Genomic DNA, 19108 nt, shown 5'->3' with positions numbered 1-19108 from the left:
GCTGCCAAGTTGTATAGGACCTGTTGTTTTTAATATGCTATTTTGTCACAACAAAATAAATCTACCTCAGTACACAGTTAAATTTATTTTGGATCGTGCATGCAATGGAGTTGCCAAATTAGGCACAAAAAAGCTGTAGGCTTGCTTTTTCCTGACAGAGCTACCACAGAAAACAGAATCGCTATCTTAACCCACCTGCTCAATCTCAGGAATCCTAATTTGCACATTGATTGACATTAGCACTGTGTGTTTTTTTTTTCTCCGCATTGCATGTTAAATCCAGTATTTAATATGAATGATTTCACTGAAACAGTTGTCCTATGATTGAGGGGACTGCCTTGTTCTTTCTGAAATAGATCGTCTGCGGCATTTCAATTTTATTTGTTAACTTTTTCAGTTCCATTTATTATTTCATCCTCTGTTATTATGAATTTTGCTCCTTTACTCCCCCCATCATCTTGTTTTTATCCATGCTCCCTTAAGCAGGTTTTAGTGCTGTTGGTTCAAATTTTTTTTAAATTTTTTTTCTTGTAAAGAAACAATCTTGTTTTTTGGCTGTGCTTCTCTATGTATTTATTATTCAGTATGAAACCAATTTATTTAGCACATATGTTTTCTTTTCAATTAATGCTACATACATGTAATATTAATGGTTCCAGCATGCTTTGTTCAATTCTTTGTGAATTCTCAGATTGTTCATATGTCTCTCTTTGTGGCGTTTTTTCCATTTTGTGATTATATAACCATGTATATTTTCAGTACTTTCATGGGGGCTTTAGCTAGGTATTATTTTGTGACTTTTTTTTCCCCTACGGTGTATCAAACGTAAGAAAAAGTCAATAACTCTTGATGTAGAGGGAAAAAATCTACTGTGCCAAATAAAACCTCTGCAGGTGTGAACTGAACTATTCATCTGTATGTTAACAATCATTCTAATGCTGTACTTCTGTTTATGGAATCATCTCAAGGCATAAATAAACTTGCTGAATGGGCATTTAAATGGCAAATGCATTTCAATGCAGAAAAGTGTGAGGTAGAAGGAATAAGGAAATCACATACATCCGGGAAAATAAAATTCTAAACGGGGCAGAGGAGCAAAGAGACCTAGGGGTACACATACACAATTCACTAAAAGTAGCAACGCAGGTTAATAAGGCCATAAAAAAAGGCAAACCAGGCATTGGAGTTCATTTCTAGAGGGATAGAAATGAAAAGCAGGGAAGTTATGGTACACTTCTATAGAACCTTGGTTAGACCACACTTAGAATACTGTGTGTAGTTCTGGACCCCACATTATAGAAGGGATGTGGAGGCACTGGAGAGGGTGGAGAGGAGATTCACAAGGATGATCCCAGAACTGAGGTTGTACCTATCAGGAAAGGCTGAACATGCTTGGACTCTTTTCTCTTGAAACAAGGGGGGTAAGGGGTGACCTGACAGAGGGCTTTAACATTCTGAAAGGTTTTGATAGGGTAGACATAGGGAAGATGTTTCCACTTGTGGGGGAAACCAAAACCAGGAGCCATCAATATAGAATAGTCACAAATAGATCAAACAGGGAATTCAGAAGTACTTTCTTTACACAGAGAATAGTGGGAATGTGGAACATGCTACCACAAGAAGTTGTTGAGGCAAATAGCATAGATGTATTTAAGGGGAAGCTACATATGTACATGAGGAAGAAAGGAATAGAAGGTTACGTTTGAAGGCTTAGTTGAGGAAGGGCAGGAGGAGGCTCATGTGCAGCATAAACACCGGCATAGACCAGTTGGGCCGAATGGCCTGTTTCTGTGCTGTATATTTTAATGTATTCTAAACTATACTTTGACATTTTGGTTCCTTATTACTGAACATTTAATGATGGCGCTTCAAATGAGGTGGGCCTGTGTTACAATCAGCGTTACTTCCGGGTTTTGTTATAAGGGAAAAATAAGACGTGGCATCTAAATATCAGAAGGAACCTTGGCTAATTTTAATTCCCCAACTTTTGTCTCAGCTAAAAGTCAGCAAAGTCTGCAAGTACTGGAGTTTGAACCTACAACCTTCTTTTCCATTTGGCAGTAGTTCTGGGGTCTTCAGCCTCACAGTCTGCAGCTAAAATGCAGTAAAAAAAATATCCAACTTACAATGTCTGTGTAAACGTTTGTGGTTAAACAACGTTTGAAATCAACACCCTCTACTGGTATTGCACATGTGTGACACCCAAGTGAAGATAGGTGAGGCTTGGCTGTGACGCTCTCCACAGTCAGTCTGCTAACACTCATTGCCAAGACTTAAACATGAACAATAGCCACAGAGGGGAATGTACTTGAGCCAACCCCCATGGATCTGGACCCCAACACAAGGAGGCTGGGGATCTGGAGTGGAGGCATACGCCACTGAGGAGAAAATTAAACTCGCTCCAATTTTTTTAAAAAAATATATTTTTAGAAATTCTATATCTAACTGAAATATGCTTACAAATATCTTAAGATGCTTCACGTAAAGAATATCAACAGAGTAAAGTACCCAAACAATGTAATACCGTACAATAACTACTCATTAAAGTGCCTTTAGCACAGTTCCAATTCGGTTGAAGTCTGGAGGCAGATACCAATTTCACAATCATAATTTTACTGAATATTTTCCATGCCTTTACAGATGAAAATCACAGAGGATGATCTATGGATTAGGACATATGGGCGGCTTTATCAAAAGCTTTGTTCTTCAACTGGAGACATTCCCATTGGTATTTACCGGACAGAAACACAGAAACTCACAACATCAGAGGTATGCGTTCAGCATAATGCTAGTACTAAATTATGAAATATGTTTTGCTATTATTCTCTTTGCTTTTGACATATTTTGTGATAGAAGCTCGTTAAATATCACATGGGACACTGAAAAAAAAATCTAGGAGTTAAAAGAAGCTATGAAACTAATAGGGAAATTTCCGAGTATTTCTGTATCAAACAATAGCATTGCTTCTAAATGGTACAAATCATTATGTTCATTATTGAATTTGAAATTACATACAAATTCAGGTGGGATTTTTCTCTTCACAGAAGACAAAATATAATGAAGATTAATATTTTACTTCAGCTCACCTCAAAAACAACATCCTGGGAACCTCAGGATCAGTTTCCAATCTGAAGCTGCCTTGCGTTTGCTGGCACTTATTGTATCGGCCCATACATGAAGGATGGAGGACAATCAGCACTAGTGGAGCCGAAGTATTTAAGAGAGGGAGGGGAGGGAGAAAATTGCAGTGGAGAGGGAGAAAAGAAAGTGAACAGATGAAATGCTGCTCCAAATAAAATAAATAGCTTGGAGAGGATTCCAGACTAAAGTCGTCTCATATAATGATTTCTCCTCGTCCTGTATTATTTTGATTGTGGGGGCTGGGTAAATGATTTTTAGGCTTAACAATATGTAAGTGGTGAAGATTGATCCAAGCAATTATTTGTTGCAATCCTCATCTACACTTCTGAAATGCAAAACCCACTTATCTTACTTCAAACAGCTCCATCACATCCACTGACCAAACATTCTTTCCTAATAGTATTATTTATTGTTAGTGACTGTGTCTAGTGAAATGATCACTGACATTATGACTGGAGGGCATACCCCTAAGTTTAAAAGAAATATAGGCTGCTTTCAAAGCATATTATTGTTCTCTATGGTGCATTCAAGTGTGGAAATAATCTATTTGTTCCACAAGACAAAACTTGCAGTTTTTTTCATAGCTCTCAGGAACCATTGTTATTTGTTTGTGAGACTTTCAGTGATTCAAAATGCTTCCAACTGCACCCTGTTCTGCCAATCTTTGATTTCAAGGTCCTCACATTCCCATGCAAATCACTTCATACGCTGGCACCTCCCTACCTATCCGACCTGCTTGCGCACAGCAATGTCCCACAAACAGCCCTGACTGGTGACCTATTTTATTTAGGAAGAGGGATTTTTGACCAAGATACCAGAATAAACTCCCTTCTCTTAATGACAAAATTAAATATACAATAATTAATGCCTGGCACTGTGTCAGCTGTGAAAGTTTAAATGGTAAAGGGCCAGCAATCTAATATCTATGCTTCAGTACATTTAGGTTCCTGGTAATGTTCTTAAATAGCCCATTGGGTGAAAGAGTCATTGTGCTAGCTGTATTAATCCAGAGGTTTGGTAATACATTACTAATATCATAGGTTTACATATATGACATTTAAAAGATTTTAATAGTAGGGCATCAACAAATAATTGTGAGGAATATAACAAGATCTTGAGAAGATGCGCAGATAGTGGCAGCAAGATAGTGCAAAAGACATCGTACCCACTAATTAGCTATATTGACCAGTTTGTTTCATGCAGAATTTTACACATACAAAATGGAACAAAATTAAATATTGCTTGGATTGGTTTAAATGCAACAATACTTGCCAATTATCCAAGCGGAGTTGGCCTTCAGTGTATAATATACATATATGTTCTGGTATAACCTTTGTCTAATGTCAAAGATTTATCCATGTTTTCTTCCAATCAAAACATTGGTGAAGCTTTGCTATAGATTTTTTAGATTATGCAATTGAATACTTGTTCGTGATNAAAAAAAAACTGAGTGGTGTATGAAAAGGATCATTATTGGTGAATATTTGAAGTTTTCTTTTATCCATCCATCTAATACGTCAGATCATACAATAGATATTCCAGTAATGGGATGCCTTCTGAAGAATGAACACTGTTTAACAAAATAAAACTTAAGCACAAATATTTACTTCATTACCCAAACAATGGATGGGTGTCTGGGCTGCTGTAGACAATTGGAAGAAATTCTCAAGATGAAGAAAGGACAGTGATTATTTCCGGAACAGCGGTTATATAAAAAAGCTGCTGCCCCCAAGACAATGATGTCTGTAACACTGTAACAGTTCAGAAACTGCAGCTAATACCATAGTTAGGTGAATGGCCACAAAAATCCTATTACTGTTAGATCCATAAGTAGACTAATTGACTTCATGTGATCAAGCCTACCTCTCAGTTGGAAAGCCTGGAATAAGAAATTTCAGTCTCCATCTCTCCATCCTAATGAAAAGCAAAATCCAGAAAGAATTGTTTCTGGCCAGTTTTGGAGCCCTGGTGATAGAACCAAAGAAATTTGCAGTACAGAAGAAGGCCATTCAGTCCATCATGTCTGTCCTGGCTGTTTTAAGAGCAATCTTTTCAATCCCATTTACCTGCTCGTTCCCCACACCCCTGTAGTTTACTTTTTCAGATATTTAGATATTCCCTTTTGGAAGCTAATATGAATTCTGCCTCAATGCTAATGATGCAAGAGCATTCTGGTTTCCAAAACAGGCCAAATTGTAAGAGACTAACAATAAATCACAGAATCCACTTCATGAAGAGTTCAGTGTATATATTGCTGTTTGCAAACCAGATTATGCTGCCAAGTGTTCCTGTTTGCAGCTGACAAGGTAAACATGCGAGCATTAAGCTCCCTCGAGCAATTATGCAAAGACTGATGTAGACTCAATGTCCCTTCGTTGGCCCCAGTGGTAAGGGCTGATACCTCCTGCCTCTGTTATCATCATTAATAATAATAGACATTAATGATAATAATACAGTACTTGCATTTGATAGAGCGCGTTCTCATGCCATCGAGAGGCACAAAGTGCTTCACAGGTTTTTACTGTGGAGTATTTTGACTGTGTCTTCATAGGCAAATGTGGCAGCCAATTTGTGCAAAACAGTGTCCCATAATCATGAACCATAATGTGAATGATCAATTGGTGGATTCTCAGCAGGTCAGGCAGCATCTATCGAGAGAGGAAAGTGGGTTAATGTTTCAGTTCGATGAACTTTCATCAAAGAGTTCTGACGAAAGGACATCGACCTGAAACGTTAACCCACTTTCCTCTCTCCACAGATGCTGTCTCACCTGCTGAGTGTTCCCAGTGACTTTGGTTTTATTTCAGATTGCCAACATTTGCAGCATTTTGCCTTTTTGTTAACTGGGGGATTGTTGGCCATGATACCGTTCAAGTCGTGCCACGGGATCTTTAACAAATAATAAATAAATAATTAATCTTTGCATTTGATAGCACACAAATAGCTACCAAATTCACCTGCATCCTAAGATCAGGTTTGGCAGCCCCTGTATATTCCCCAGTCTGCCAATCCTCGATGGCAATTGCAACAGAAATTTCAATCTTCAAGCACAAAATACCAAGTATGCACAATAATACCAACAGATGCATTGGAGTCCTTTATACTCCTACCAATAACATGTAAGTAAAACGTACAATGACTAATGATTTACACAGATGCACCCTGGCCACCACAAATGCAACAACAATTTTAGAGGCTATTATTGATCTATTTAAAAACAGCATTTCAAGCATACATCAAACTGCAACTGTTCAATTCTATGGAACAGTTTCAGAAAGAAATTCAATCCATACATGTGCAAAAGTACAAACGCTTCAATAAATTGGTATAATGCCAATTGGGTTATGGCACAAATTATTTCTGCATGCATGTAAATTCATAACGAGTATAAATGGTTACTAATACATACTTATCTTCCAATTTTAGTGCAGCTAAACTAAATTGCCTTTAACTGGCGATTTTTCATTAGCAAATCCTCAAGCATATTAAATAAGATCAACATCCTGAAGAAAGAGTGACTGATAGGAATCGATGATTTTATCTTAACTTTTAGTATTTCTAATGCTTTTTTATCCTCCCCCCGGCATGTCTTTCTTGAATATCAGCTTTAATCTTCTTGCAGAATAGAAATATTGCTTCTCTTTTCACACTATAATATTGTAAAGTTAAGAGGGTAGAGTTAAAGCGCAATGTGGAGCTGAAAGATTTAATTGTGCAGAAAATCCATTTGAAAGAGTGTCTGCATTTTCTTGTGATCTCTTGCAGCTAATCACATGCATAGTAGTTTGTAAGGTCATCAATGCAAGGTTTACTATGTCAATTTCAGAAACTCATTATCATTACCTTAATTATACCTTGAATTGTATACCATTGCACTTCACATTTCACATAAGATTTCCAAGTTGTGGGCATTGAATATTAATACTCTGAGATCCAACTTTCTATTAGTTTAAAATTGTACTTTGTCCATAGGGCAGATATAATGAACACATTATTCATATAATGAATTGCATCCTGCAATTTTGGATCAACATTTTTTGTAAATCTGCTTTTATTGTTCTGTCCAATTAATTCTTCAACTTGACAAGAGACGACTGGGCAGAAAATTCACGTGGGTCTAGATTTACTCTATTAATACAACATTAGAATTTAGCAAATTGTGGAATTTACATTTAACTTTGAAGCCTTTTTCTGTAATTCTTAAAATAACTTACAGAAAAATGGCTTCAAAATTAAAGATTTTATTTAAGAATTTGACAATTTGTAGATTCTCAAAAATTCTACGATAATAAAGTAAATCTAGACCCTGGTAACATTTTAAGCCCATAGGTTTGCTCAAAATAATACAAATACATGATCTTGAAAAGCAAACTTGAATAGTTTGCAAGTCTTCAGCAAAAGCATGATCAGAATATTTTGAATCAGAATTGTAATAATATACCTTTCCACTGCAGAATTTTTTTATAAGAATTCCTTGTGTGTTGTGAATTCTTCATAAAATTCAAGTACCGAGATTTATTTGCTGTGATTTAAATATTATCTGAATTTCTACTCTCTTGAGCAATTCATAGTGAAGTTTGACTGATGTTTAAAAAGCTAAGAGCAGATAAATACAGATAAATTGGGTTCATTGAGTAGCCTTCTTGCAACAGATCATATACAATTTGCTATGTCATGGTTCTATACTAGCTGTAACATCACGGGTTCTATCCGACTGATATAATCGTCAAGGAATGTGAATAAATAGATAAAACTTGGAAATTTTATATCATTCAGACAAGAAGTAGGTTTAAATGTATCTCAGAACTATCTTATTGCAAGTCCCTAATTTACCCAAAGGGACAGTGGATTACCATGCAGTTGAACCTTGCTATACCACACTTATATCAAATGAGACTCCGTTTAATTTCTCATATGAAGGGTGATATCTCCATTTTAAAAGCTCTGCTGGGCTACATTCTATTTCTCCCCTTTTCTATTCTCTGTGTTCTCATTTTGATGTTTACCATTACACCTTCTACTCTATTAATGTCCCGCTATATTTCAACCTTTACTTCCACTTCCCATTGCTCATTTTGGAAGGAGCAAGCAACGTTTTACATTTGGTTTTCATCGTCTCGCAATGGCAAGTTGGTATTGTAGACAATGAAAAGCAAGAACCTTGAAGGTGGCTTTCTCCCTATAAATCTCATTGCCAAAGCCAGGAATGGGACCAGTGAGCACAAATACACATTGGCAGCCCCCCACACAAAGACTTCACTGATGTGAATATACATTGGCAGTGCTCTAAGGATTAAAATCATACTGTTGTCTACTGAAATAAACATTGACATGGCCATTGCCCACCATTTCGGTTATTTCTTCAAAGGATTTGAACAAATTTGTTGATCCTACTCTCAAAAAACGTGTTGGCTGGGAATTGTCTGTTGTTGTTAAATGCAGTGAATTGCTTCAGTTATAATAGACTTCAGTATTTTGTGTCATACCCTGACATGGGACAGTTGGCAGGATATAATTTAAATGTATTTACTACAGTTCACTTTAACTGAAGCAGTTTCTCAGTTGAATCCTTTGTCTAGCTTTGTTTTTCTCTACCTATCACTTTTGCACACAAAAATATCTGTATGTGGCAGATTATACTCATTTGTGCATATGATGTGGGGTGGGGGAGCGGGGAAGGAGTATAGATGAGGAATCTATTTATTCTGTTAAAATTAACAATTTGAGATCTGCTGATCACTACCTCCAAACACCCCCTCAAGCTCCCTCAAACCTCACATCAAACGCCAAGTACAAAGAGGTCCTAGACGTCTTCGCCTCAAAAATTGAAAACATCTGCTTGGCTGAATCATCCTCCACCCATGTCCCCTTCTACCCCACCCAGACCATCCACAATGCCTTCTCCCTCCACCACGACTCCTGCCACTCCCCCCTACTTACACTTCTTTGCCCCCATTTCTCCCTCCTCCCTCTCAACCACAATCACCCGGATGAAGTTCACCACCTGTTACCTCGACCTCCTCCCCACCCAGCTGCTGGTCACTCAATTCTCCCTTCTCTCCCCCCTGCTGGCCAACATAGTCAACCAGTCTCCCTCCTCAGGCTCTGTTTCACTCCCCCTGAAAACTGCTGACATCACATCCCTCCTCAAAAAACCCTCCCTTGATCCCTCTAATCTCTCACACTACTGTCCCATTTCCAAGCTACCCTCCCTTGCCAAAGTCCTGGAACGCATTGTTGCAGGTCAACTTCGGTCACACCTCTCCCTCCACGAGCCCCTGCAGTCTGATTTTTACCCTGTCCGCAGCACAGAGTCAGTGCTTGTCAGAGTCACAAACAATATTCTCTCTATCTGTGACCAGGGCTCCCTCTGCCCCTCGTCCTCCTGGATCTCTCTGCCACATTCAACACAATTGACCACGCCATCCTGCTCCATCGGCTCTCCTTCCTCATCCACCTTAGTGGGACTGCACTCGTATGGTTCGAGTCCTACTTAACCAAGCGCCTCCATTTCATCTCAGCAAATGGTTTCTCCTCTTGCCTCCACCCAGTCACCCCACAGAGCTCCATTCTTGACCCTCTTCTTTTCCTTATGTATATGCTCCTTCTGGGCAATGTCATCCATAGACATGGGTAACCTTCCACATGTATGAGGATGACACACAAATCTACTTTGCCTCTTCCAGTACCAACTCCAGGTCTGCCGATATTCTATCAGCTTCTCTGGCAGACATCAGGGCCTGGATGCAAATGAATGTGGACAAGATGAAAGCCATACTCCTTGGCTCCTGTCAGCGTCTTCAATCCTGCAGATCTAAACTCCTCAACTTCCCTGGGCTGTCCCTCAAACTCACCAAACCAGTGCGCAACCTAAGCGTCCGGTTCAACCCCCAGCTGTCCTTCCTCCCCCATATTTAGTCTCTGACCAGGACAGCCTTCTTCCACTTCCGCCACATTGCCCACCTCCAATCAAACCTTACCCCAAATGCAACCAAATCCCTCGTACTTGCGTTTGTCACCTCCTGCTTGGATTACTCCAATGCACTCCACGCCGGTCTCCCCAGCTCCACTATTCAAAAGATCCAACTCATTCAGAACTCTGCTGCCTGCTTACTGACCCGAACCAAACATCTTATCAGTTCTGGCCAGACTCCACTGGCTCCACATCACCGAACAGATCGACTTCAAGATCCTCACACTCGTGTTCAAATCCACTCACTCTCTGGCATCCTCACTCCCCAATCCATCCCCTGTCGCCTCGGCTTGACTGGCACCGGCCTCCTGCTCGTCCCTTGCACCCTCTACCCCACCATTGGAGGCCGCACTTTGAGCCACTATGCCCCAAAACTCTGTAACACTCTCCCTCAATCCCTCCACCTTGCTCACTCTCTTCCTTTTCTTGTCCCACCTGAAAACTTTCTTCTTCGACCGTGCTTACGACTACCTCCCCTCTCCCCCCGGCTCGGAGTCAGGCTCCACCACTGTTAAGGCGCTCTGAGATGCTACCCTGCATGGAGGGCACTATATAAGGGCATATTGTTGTTGTTGTAGTCTTGATGGCTGAGAATGAGGAAATAGAGAGGGAAGTTCTTTTCTTTTTTGGTCAGCTGGTTGTCTGACACATGCAGAAATCCATCACCATGCTTAAGAGAATCCAAACCAAACTGAGAATTCCATGCATCCCACCTCTACATGGAAATTCCAGAGATATTTAATAATAATCCTTGCATTTGATATAGTGCCTTATCAAATTGCCGGGATGTCTCAAAGTGCTTCACAGGATGTCCTGTAAAGTGGATTGACTGTGAATTTTGTGTGTGAATTTGTTGGAATGGAATGCGCACTCTGTCCCTGTCTTGTTTACCTAATTCTGAAAAATATTAGGTGTAGATAGGCAAGAGGCAAAGTTTGGGGACATCAGAGTGAGCATTGGGGTATAACCACATTGCTTGCCATTGAGAGCACTGCTTAACAAGCTTCCCGCTGCTTGTCCAGCTCGGACCACCCTACAGACCTTTGGCTTGCAGGGTTAACGAGAGCTGAGTAGGAAAAGTCCATTGACTGATCTGCTCTTCCATGTCCTGCCGATGAGCCAGCCTGGCTATGTTTTGGAGTGCTGCGGATTCGCCTGGCTCAGGATTATCGAGACCACCACAGAGGATTGGCTCAATTGACATTTTCATTGCCAGTTCAACTCCAAGGAGTTCCCGCTTACTTCCCCCGCCCCACCTCACCACTTCCCCTCCCCCAGGAGGATATAGTCACTATTTGGTCATTTAACATCCGACAGTGATGATAGTGGTATGGTGGAAGATCGATCTGCCTAACTATGGAGTGCAACTGTGTGTGTAGAATAACAAGCTAGCAGGGCACAACCAATTCAATCAGATGGGAACTGAAGCAATTCCATATTTTCCATTGCAAGCCACTTCATTTGTAAAACAAGCACAGATTATTTTCATTAAAAAAAAGGCAGAGGTGCTATTGCCAACTTCTCAGGATTGCTGTATCCGCATTTCGAGTTGCAGAGTAGAACCATATAAAGATTTGAAACCAACTTTTGCACAAAATAATAAAAAAAATTATTTGTTTTTTCCATTCAAAGTGTCATTTAGTTCACTTCACACATCAATGTGAAGCAGGACAATATTTTTCTAAGCATATTTTCTAACAGACAGGAAGAGCTGAGATGAGCAGATCAACCTTCTTCTCTGTGAAAGAATGCCATTAAATATTAGAGAAAGGGTTTGAAGTAAATGTCTGCTAGCTGACTGCCCACTGAGCTGAGATCTATTTAAAACTCATCATCATTTTAAAGAAGAGATTTCCATCTTCAAATCAGAGAAGTTAAAGCAATGATGATGACTCATAGATGGTAGACATTGGGAGTATAACATACAGCAAACTGCAGGGCAGCAAATATGAAGTTCATTGCTCTGTTGGAATTGTGTTTATGCATAGAAACAAATGTGATGGGAGGGAAATAAATCACAGAAATTACTCTCTCATTTGCAATAAATAAAATTGAACTCTATGGAAATCATTGGCATGGCAAGTGGCCTGTCCATGCATATCTATGTTCACTGCTTTGTATTTCCCTTTGCTACAATAAAAGCAAAGACCCATAAAGATCTATCATTTTGTTTTTCTTTTATTCATTGCAGTAAATTGTAATTAATCAACTTACGCATGGTTCCATTGCTAACGTCAGATAAAAAATTCAAAGGATTGTGCATGTGATGATGAAATATTTTTTCATTTTAAAAATGCTTGTATTTCTATCACTTCAGAGTTGTGCTTTGCATTATTTATAATATAGTGGCACTCTTATGTGCTATTAGCAGATTAATTGTTCAGAAATATGCAATACTATTTTTCTGTTTTATCGTATAGGCAGTTAGTTGTTTAATGATGTTGCTTACTTTCTAGTCTATGCCTTTTCTCTGAGAAAATCTTTACTTATTGAAGACTTTCACCCTTAATCTTTAATTACTATTCTTGTGTTTCTTCCACAAAACACAGTGACTACTCTTTACAGTAGTCTGTGAAGTGCTTTGTGACATCCTAATGGTATGAAAGTTGCTATATCACAGAAACATAGAATTATACTGCACAGAAGGAGGCCATTCGGCCCATCGTGTCTGTGCCAGCTCTTTGAAAAGAGCTCTCTAAATCAATCCCACTCCCCTATGCTCTCCCCATAGCCCTGCAAACTTGTTCTCCCCAAATGTAATGTTAAATTAACTAAAATTTTACTTAAACAGTAATAGGCAGCCTTAGGGCATAGTTACTGTGGTGCAAACACTGTGCCCATCAGTCTTGTTTAGTTCAACATCAGTCTTGTTAGTCAGTCATCAGTCTTGGATGAAATGGAGAGATACAGCTATTATGGAGCAGATTATGAAGCTAAAACATAGATGAAAGTGGATGAATTCAGTTTATCTCTATTACAGATTAAATGTAATAATAATTATATGGATTTGTACTGTTTGTGCTCCCTTTGACTCACTTTATACAGTCAGGGACATGATTCAATCAATTGCAGTCTTGGAGCCATATTCTAATCATGATGCATTGTTTCCATCGCATTTTATTAAATATAGTTTTTTTGTGTGTTGTGCAGAACTCAACACAACTTGCTGCTCTTCTCATGCAGGTAATAACATCGTATTGTCCTCAGTTAGGCAGACTTTGGGGCTATGCAACAGCAACAGTATCACTTTAAATAAATATAAATAGCTAGTCAAAATCTGCACACAAGCATTCCCAGGATACAAAAGTGCCTGACAGTGTTCAGAAGCATTAGATAAATTACTACCAAGGGGATTATTACCACCAGCAGCCAATATTTCCTCTTACTGAGAAGAACATTACAATGGCCATTTATCTTGAACACTGCTGACAAGTGGACAGTAATTCTGCCTATGGGCAACGAAGATCACTTCTTAATAAAAAGTCGGAAGAATTTGTAGCTTGGATAAAATTGTGAAATAGTGCTCGTGACATACATAAAATACACAAGTCACTCCACTTTATAATTTGTTTTGTGATGAGCTTTGAGACGTCTCAACGATGTGATAAGGTGCTATATCAAATGCAAGTATTATTATTATTATTGTGTTGGAGGCAAGCTGACAAGAGGTGTTTCCAGCAGGTCATTAGTTTGTACTACTGCTGTATAAAATGCAGACATTGAAAATACATTCTTCCTCAATACAAAAAACTTTAAAGATTTATGAGTTATCAGTGAACAGACCCAGAATTCTGAAGGGATTATTTTTTAATGTTATTAAAGAGCTATTCACATAACCCAGGTTAGCTGCATAATTCACAGAGCTTTTCTCCTACAAGTGACAAGGAGTGGTTAAGTATAAAGGTATAAAGTATATACCTGCTCTAAATCACTGTACAGCTAGAAGCAATGTTAAATCACTTCCAATAGGACAAATCGGCATTAGAAAAATAGGTGAATTTTTATTTTTGTTTGGTACTTTTCTGTACTATTATAATTATGGATGCAATATAATCATGCTTAAAGCAATTCATTCATCATATTTACCTCAGTGCAATGATAATAATTAAATGTCTTCACATCAGTTAGGTAAACCTGAATTTCATACTACTTCAATACTTATCTTCTGCAGTGTTTAAAAATCAAAAGGACCTTTTGTGGTTCCTGGATACTCAACATGAGTCAGAGAAATAGATCAGTAGAAAGCAGCCATTATAATTGATGCATATTTTACTGTGCAATCAGGGTCTTGTCTGCTCATTTCAGCTCGACTCAACAATGCTTACCCTTACATTTTTAAGTCGTGCATTTTTCCAAAAAATATTGACTGTTCTTAAAAACATTGGCTAATGTCTAATATATGCAAGATTCTCCTTTAGAATAATTGTATTTTCCTTATTGAAACATACTTTCTGCATTACATATTTGGTGGAAAAAAGACTGCATAATTATAACACTACGCACTGTGTCTATAAAGCAGTGTAATACAAATAAATCTCTCTGCTATGCCACTGAATGCCATAAGTGCAATATGTTAGTAGGTTTCTTTCAGAGGAAATAGATTTGAAAGTGAACTTAATGCAATTAAAAAAACAAGTTTACTCACAAGCAAAACCCTCTGGCACATGTTCCTTTGCATGGAGGTAGAGAAATTCACCTTTTAATCCTACAATATTTCTCTATCTTTTGTGTATTCTACCCACCCTTTAAGATATAATGCAACACTTTTGACGGGAGGGCCTAAAGTTAGGGTTAGGATGGATTGGTTAGAGGACTTCCAGATGGTCAAGTGTTATAATAGTTTAGATTATTTCCAATAGTCGGCAAGTCAGTAATAAGGTGGCACAAATTTAAAGTAATTAGAGAAGCAGATAAAAAGTTTAAAAATTTCTCTACACAAAAATGGTAGAAATGTAGAATTTACTGCTACAAACAGTTGTTGAGGCAGAATCTGTCAATTATTTAAAAGTGAATTGGTTAGATGGTGGATAATGAGGAATATTAAAGGTATGGCAAGAACAGACAGATTGGATCAAGTGTCCCATATGTTAAAAATAAATGGGCAGATTTGTTTGGCCGAATGGCCTGTTTTTGTGCTGTGACATTCTACACCAAATTAAATAAGATTTTGCCTATTTGACGAAGAATCTGTAAAATATTTGTTGATAGCTTTTTCAAGATTTATTACAGAATGTTTTACTGTCCATTTCTACTGATCAAATTTCAACTAAGAAATATGACGCACATGATTTAAGATGACCGGAATTGACTTTTCCCCCCGCCCCATTTCAAATAGACTTGTGTTTGTACAGTAAACTCCTGCTAACTCATCACTCCAAAGGAAAAGGGTTCAGTTACAGTTAGGCTTATGGTTACTTGCAGAAATAAATGCATCCAGGATGTTGACATCATGATGGCTTAAGTGTTAGTGACAAGTTAAACCAAGGTTGAGTTATGAAGAGTTTGCTCTCTTCTGTAAATGCTCTTTAAAGATAAGTATTGAGAAACATCGAGAGGACTTCAGTTAATACAATACAGAATTCCTGGCACCGTTAAAAACTGAAGCATATTTAATTTTGCAGTAAAGCAATTAATTATTTCTGGAGACTTGAATTAATTAATTAAAACTGAAAGTACTTCTAACTCTTCAGATTAGGGTACAGAAATGTGCAACATATTTATCACCATCTATTACATTAGCAAACTTGGAAGGGATATTGAACTTAATTTAGGCTTAAGCCTCATAGTAGTAAAAAGTAGTTTCATTAAGGGATTCTATGTTAACTCTGCCAACTTAAAAATGTATTTATTGTCAATGTTTGTGACCGCATAAGTACTTGGGAGCTCAAGAGTAAAAGACAAATAACCACATTTTGGATTTAGCTGAATAGATTTCCAGTGTTAATTAAAAAAGCAGATAAAACAAATCCAACATTGGCAGGCTGCCCACGGAATCAGTCACCTCAGAGTATCAGATAGCACAGTAATATTTTTAAGCCAGTGACTTTTCAGCTTGGTGGAGTTTCAGCAAATGCATGGCAGAAATCAAATGAATGCTTCCTGAAGCTGAACTCATACTGGTATTTGTCAGCTGACAAAGTTTCACTGCACCTCATTTTAAATAGTGAATCTATTGATTTTGTTATAGCTGACTGCCTGGATCTGTGTTCATACAGTGCCAGTCTTTTTCTCAGAAATCCACTGAGATAGGAAATGTCACTGATGGTGCAATTAGATTCAAGAAACAGTGATGGATGTTATTCTTGGAGTACACACTGGATATGCAAAACACCTTAATATACAGACAAAGTGCCCTGTCTTTACAATGGATCAGTGCATGTCTGACCTGCAACATTTAGGCTCCTAGTCCCGTGTGCTGAGTGTACCATGACGGTTCCACTCCAAAGATCTGGCAAAACACTTTCATATACAATCTGTTCTGGCATTTTATCTGCTTTACTCATTTTCAGGTGTTGTAAGCTTGTTTTTTATATACATATTTGATTTCTAATTATGAGGCTTACAGTATATAAGCATTATAAAATGTATGACTCACTCTAAGGTTCAATTCACTAAAAGAGTTTGCAATACTTTGTCTGTAATTTCCTGGCAGCTATTGGATACAGTATATCTAATAAATTGTGTTAACTGCAGTTCTTGAGATGTTGCTCTGCATCCATTGACAGGTTGTTCTGGTTAACTGGGCCTGATAAGAGTGTTGATGTATCTCAAAGGTGAATTGTAAGTCAGGTCGCTCATTCCACAGAATATATATTGTATCCTATCGACAGTTTTCCCCCAGCTTGTTGGTTCTTACCACCAACTATTACAGAGTGGGTATAACATTGGTTGCCACAAAATACACAGCCACACCACATTACAGTATATCCCATGAAGTGCTTTGAGACGTCTCAATGATCTGATAAGGCGCTACATAAAATCGAAGGATTATTATTAGTGTGGCAAAGGAAATTCAGTGTCGAAAGGTAGATAAGAAGTGTTATCTTATATGAAGAACATTTAAGCAGATAATAATAATCCTTGCATTTGATATAGCGCCTTATCACGTCGTTGAGACACCTCAAAGCGCTTCACAGAATACACTGTAAAGTGAATTGACTGTATATTTTGTGGGCGAAACACGGCAGCCAATTGCGCACAACAGTGTCCCACAAATAGTCGTGGATTGAGTGACTAAATTATTATTATTTTTTATAAACATTACAAACAGCAACAACTTGCTATTACACTTCACTTGCTATAAATGGGATAGCATCTCAGAGCGTTTACAAAACTCTTTACAAAAACTGCAATCTCAGAAAGAATATACAAAAAGTATATAAATATATATCATTAAATAAAAAGACCCTCCCACCAGTGTGTGTTGGGGGCTGAGGGAGGGGGCAAGCAGATAGGATGCTTGAGCAAGTCAGCTTCAGTTCATATTGGTCAGATGGTTCAAGTTGAAGTGAACTCATCATGCGCCATCCTGCTGAACTCAAACGTGAACACAACCATTAAACCAGAGAAGCTGGAGCCTATAATACATTAATTGTCTCGTGCCATGATTTGACAGATGCAACTTTGTAAACTTCTTCTTTTTTTAGATCCCCTGACCCTTTGGAGCCTAAAATGCCTGATGCTTTATACATTTTACCCAAAAGTATCATAAGGTTGTTGCATCTTGTCATTTTTCTTTCCCAAAACAGTTTCAGTTGAATTTAGGTTCAAAACGCCAAAGAAAGCACTTTTTCTTTTATTATCAACACTCATTAATCCGGCAAGATCAATAGTGGAACCATACATCCCTCGGAAAAGTAACCACCTTTAAGAGAGGAGAGTATGTAAGAAAACTGGTGGAGAAAGACTGATGAAAAAAATCCAGGGTTGGTCTGACAAACAGTTGACAAATTTGGGGTGACAATGCACATGTGTAATAAATAAACCAGCAAGTGATTTAAGGACTTCATCCTTCAAAAACGATTTCCAATAAAGTGTACTTGTTAATAAAAAAATACTGTTTAATTTCCAGTGCATACCACACATTGACATTTCAACACGGATACATTTATTGAGCTACTTTTAATTATTTCATGGTTTGAAATTCTTGATGTATTGGTACAGTAGTGACATAGATTAATGTTTTATTTAGCTCAGCAAACAATTTCTAAACAGTGAACACAGCACAACTATTAACTAAAAGGCAGGCTAGGCTAAGTAGGGAAAAGATTGTGCATACAATTCAAAAGTGAGCTTCTGAACAGTCATAAAAACTGGCTACATAACCATTTTTTAAGGTTTATTGCATTCACCCTTTAATTGGAAATGAAATAATGGCAAATTTTTCATTTTATTGCTACTGCTTTGACTGCAATGAGTGAAGTTCTGGCTAAAAGTTTCATTAAAAGGGTGAATGCATTATATAAGGGTGGTATTATAAAACAAGGTTATGTGGAGATAAAGTTAACTCAATTTGATAGATTGCAAACGACAAATGACTTATGAGCTTTTATGTGCTTTTATAATTTTGCAAGGGTTACAGTGTAATACATCAAATACGAAATGTAAAGTGATTGTTTGAAATATATAAAATAACACAAGATATATTGAATACATTTTTGTTTTGTTGTGAATCAGGTGTGGGGTATGTTTAATATTCTCGCTGAAGTGAGAATCAATGCATCGTAAAATGAAGGTAACAATTTCCTGTGACAAATCAACTACTCAGACAATGTTACAGATTCAGATTCATGGTAAAGAAACTATCCACGAATTTGCTGACAACTTGTATTTATACAGCATCTTTTATGCAGGATAACAACAACAACCAAATTACATTTGTATTAGCGCCTTTCACATCGGGAGGATGTCCTAAGGCGCTGGACAATCAGTGGTTCAGATCCGAGCTGGGGGTTGGGATCGGGAAAGTGGACAGCATGTGACAGGGTCGGACAC

General features: G+C 38.0%; 1 protein-coding gene across 1 annotated transcript in view; it reads left to right on the top strand.

Annotated features, from left to right (window-relative positions):
* kcnt2 (potassium channel, subfamily T, member 2) overlaps nucleotides 1-19108 on the top strand; it is a 134342-nt gene that overhangs the window by 91851 nt on the left and 23383 nt on the right. The window contains exon 26 of the mRNA XM_007895673.2: nucleotides 2641-2769. Coding sequence (XP_007893864.1) covers nucleotides 2641-2769 — 129 coding nt within the window. The remainder of the gene's footprint in view (nucleotides 1-2640; nucleotides 2770-19108) is intronic.

Source organism: Callorhinchus milii, unplaced genomic scaffold, assembly GCF_018977255.1.
Source record: "Callorhinchus milii isolate IMCB2004 unplaced genomic scaffold, IMCB_Cmil_1.0 Scaffold5, whole genome shotgun sequence".
In the NCBI taxonomy this organism is placed as follows: domain Eukaryota; kingdom Metazoa; phylum Chordata; class Chondrichthyes; order Chimaeriformes; family Callorhinchidae; genus Callorhinchus; species Callorhinchus milii.
The sequence above is the reverse complement of the archived record's forward strand: the minus strand, read 5'-3'. Positions and strand labels throughout refer to the sequence as shown.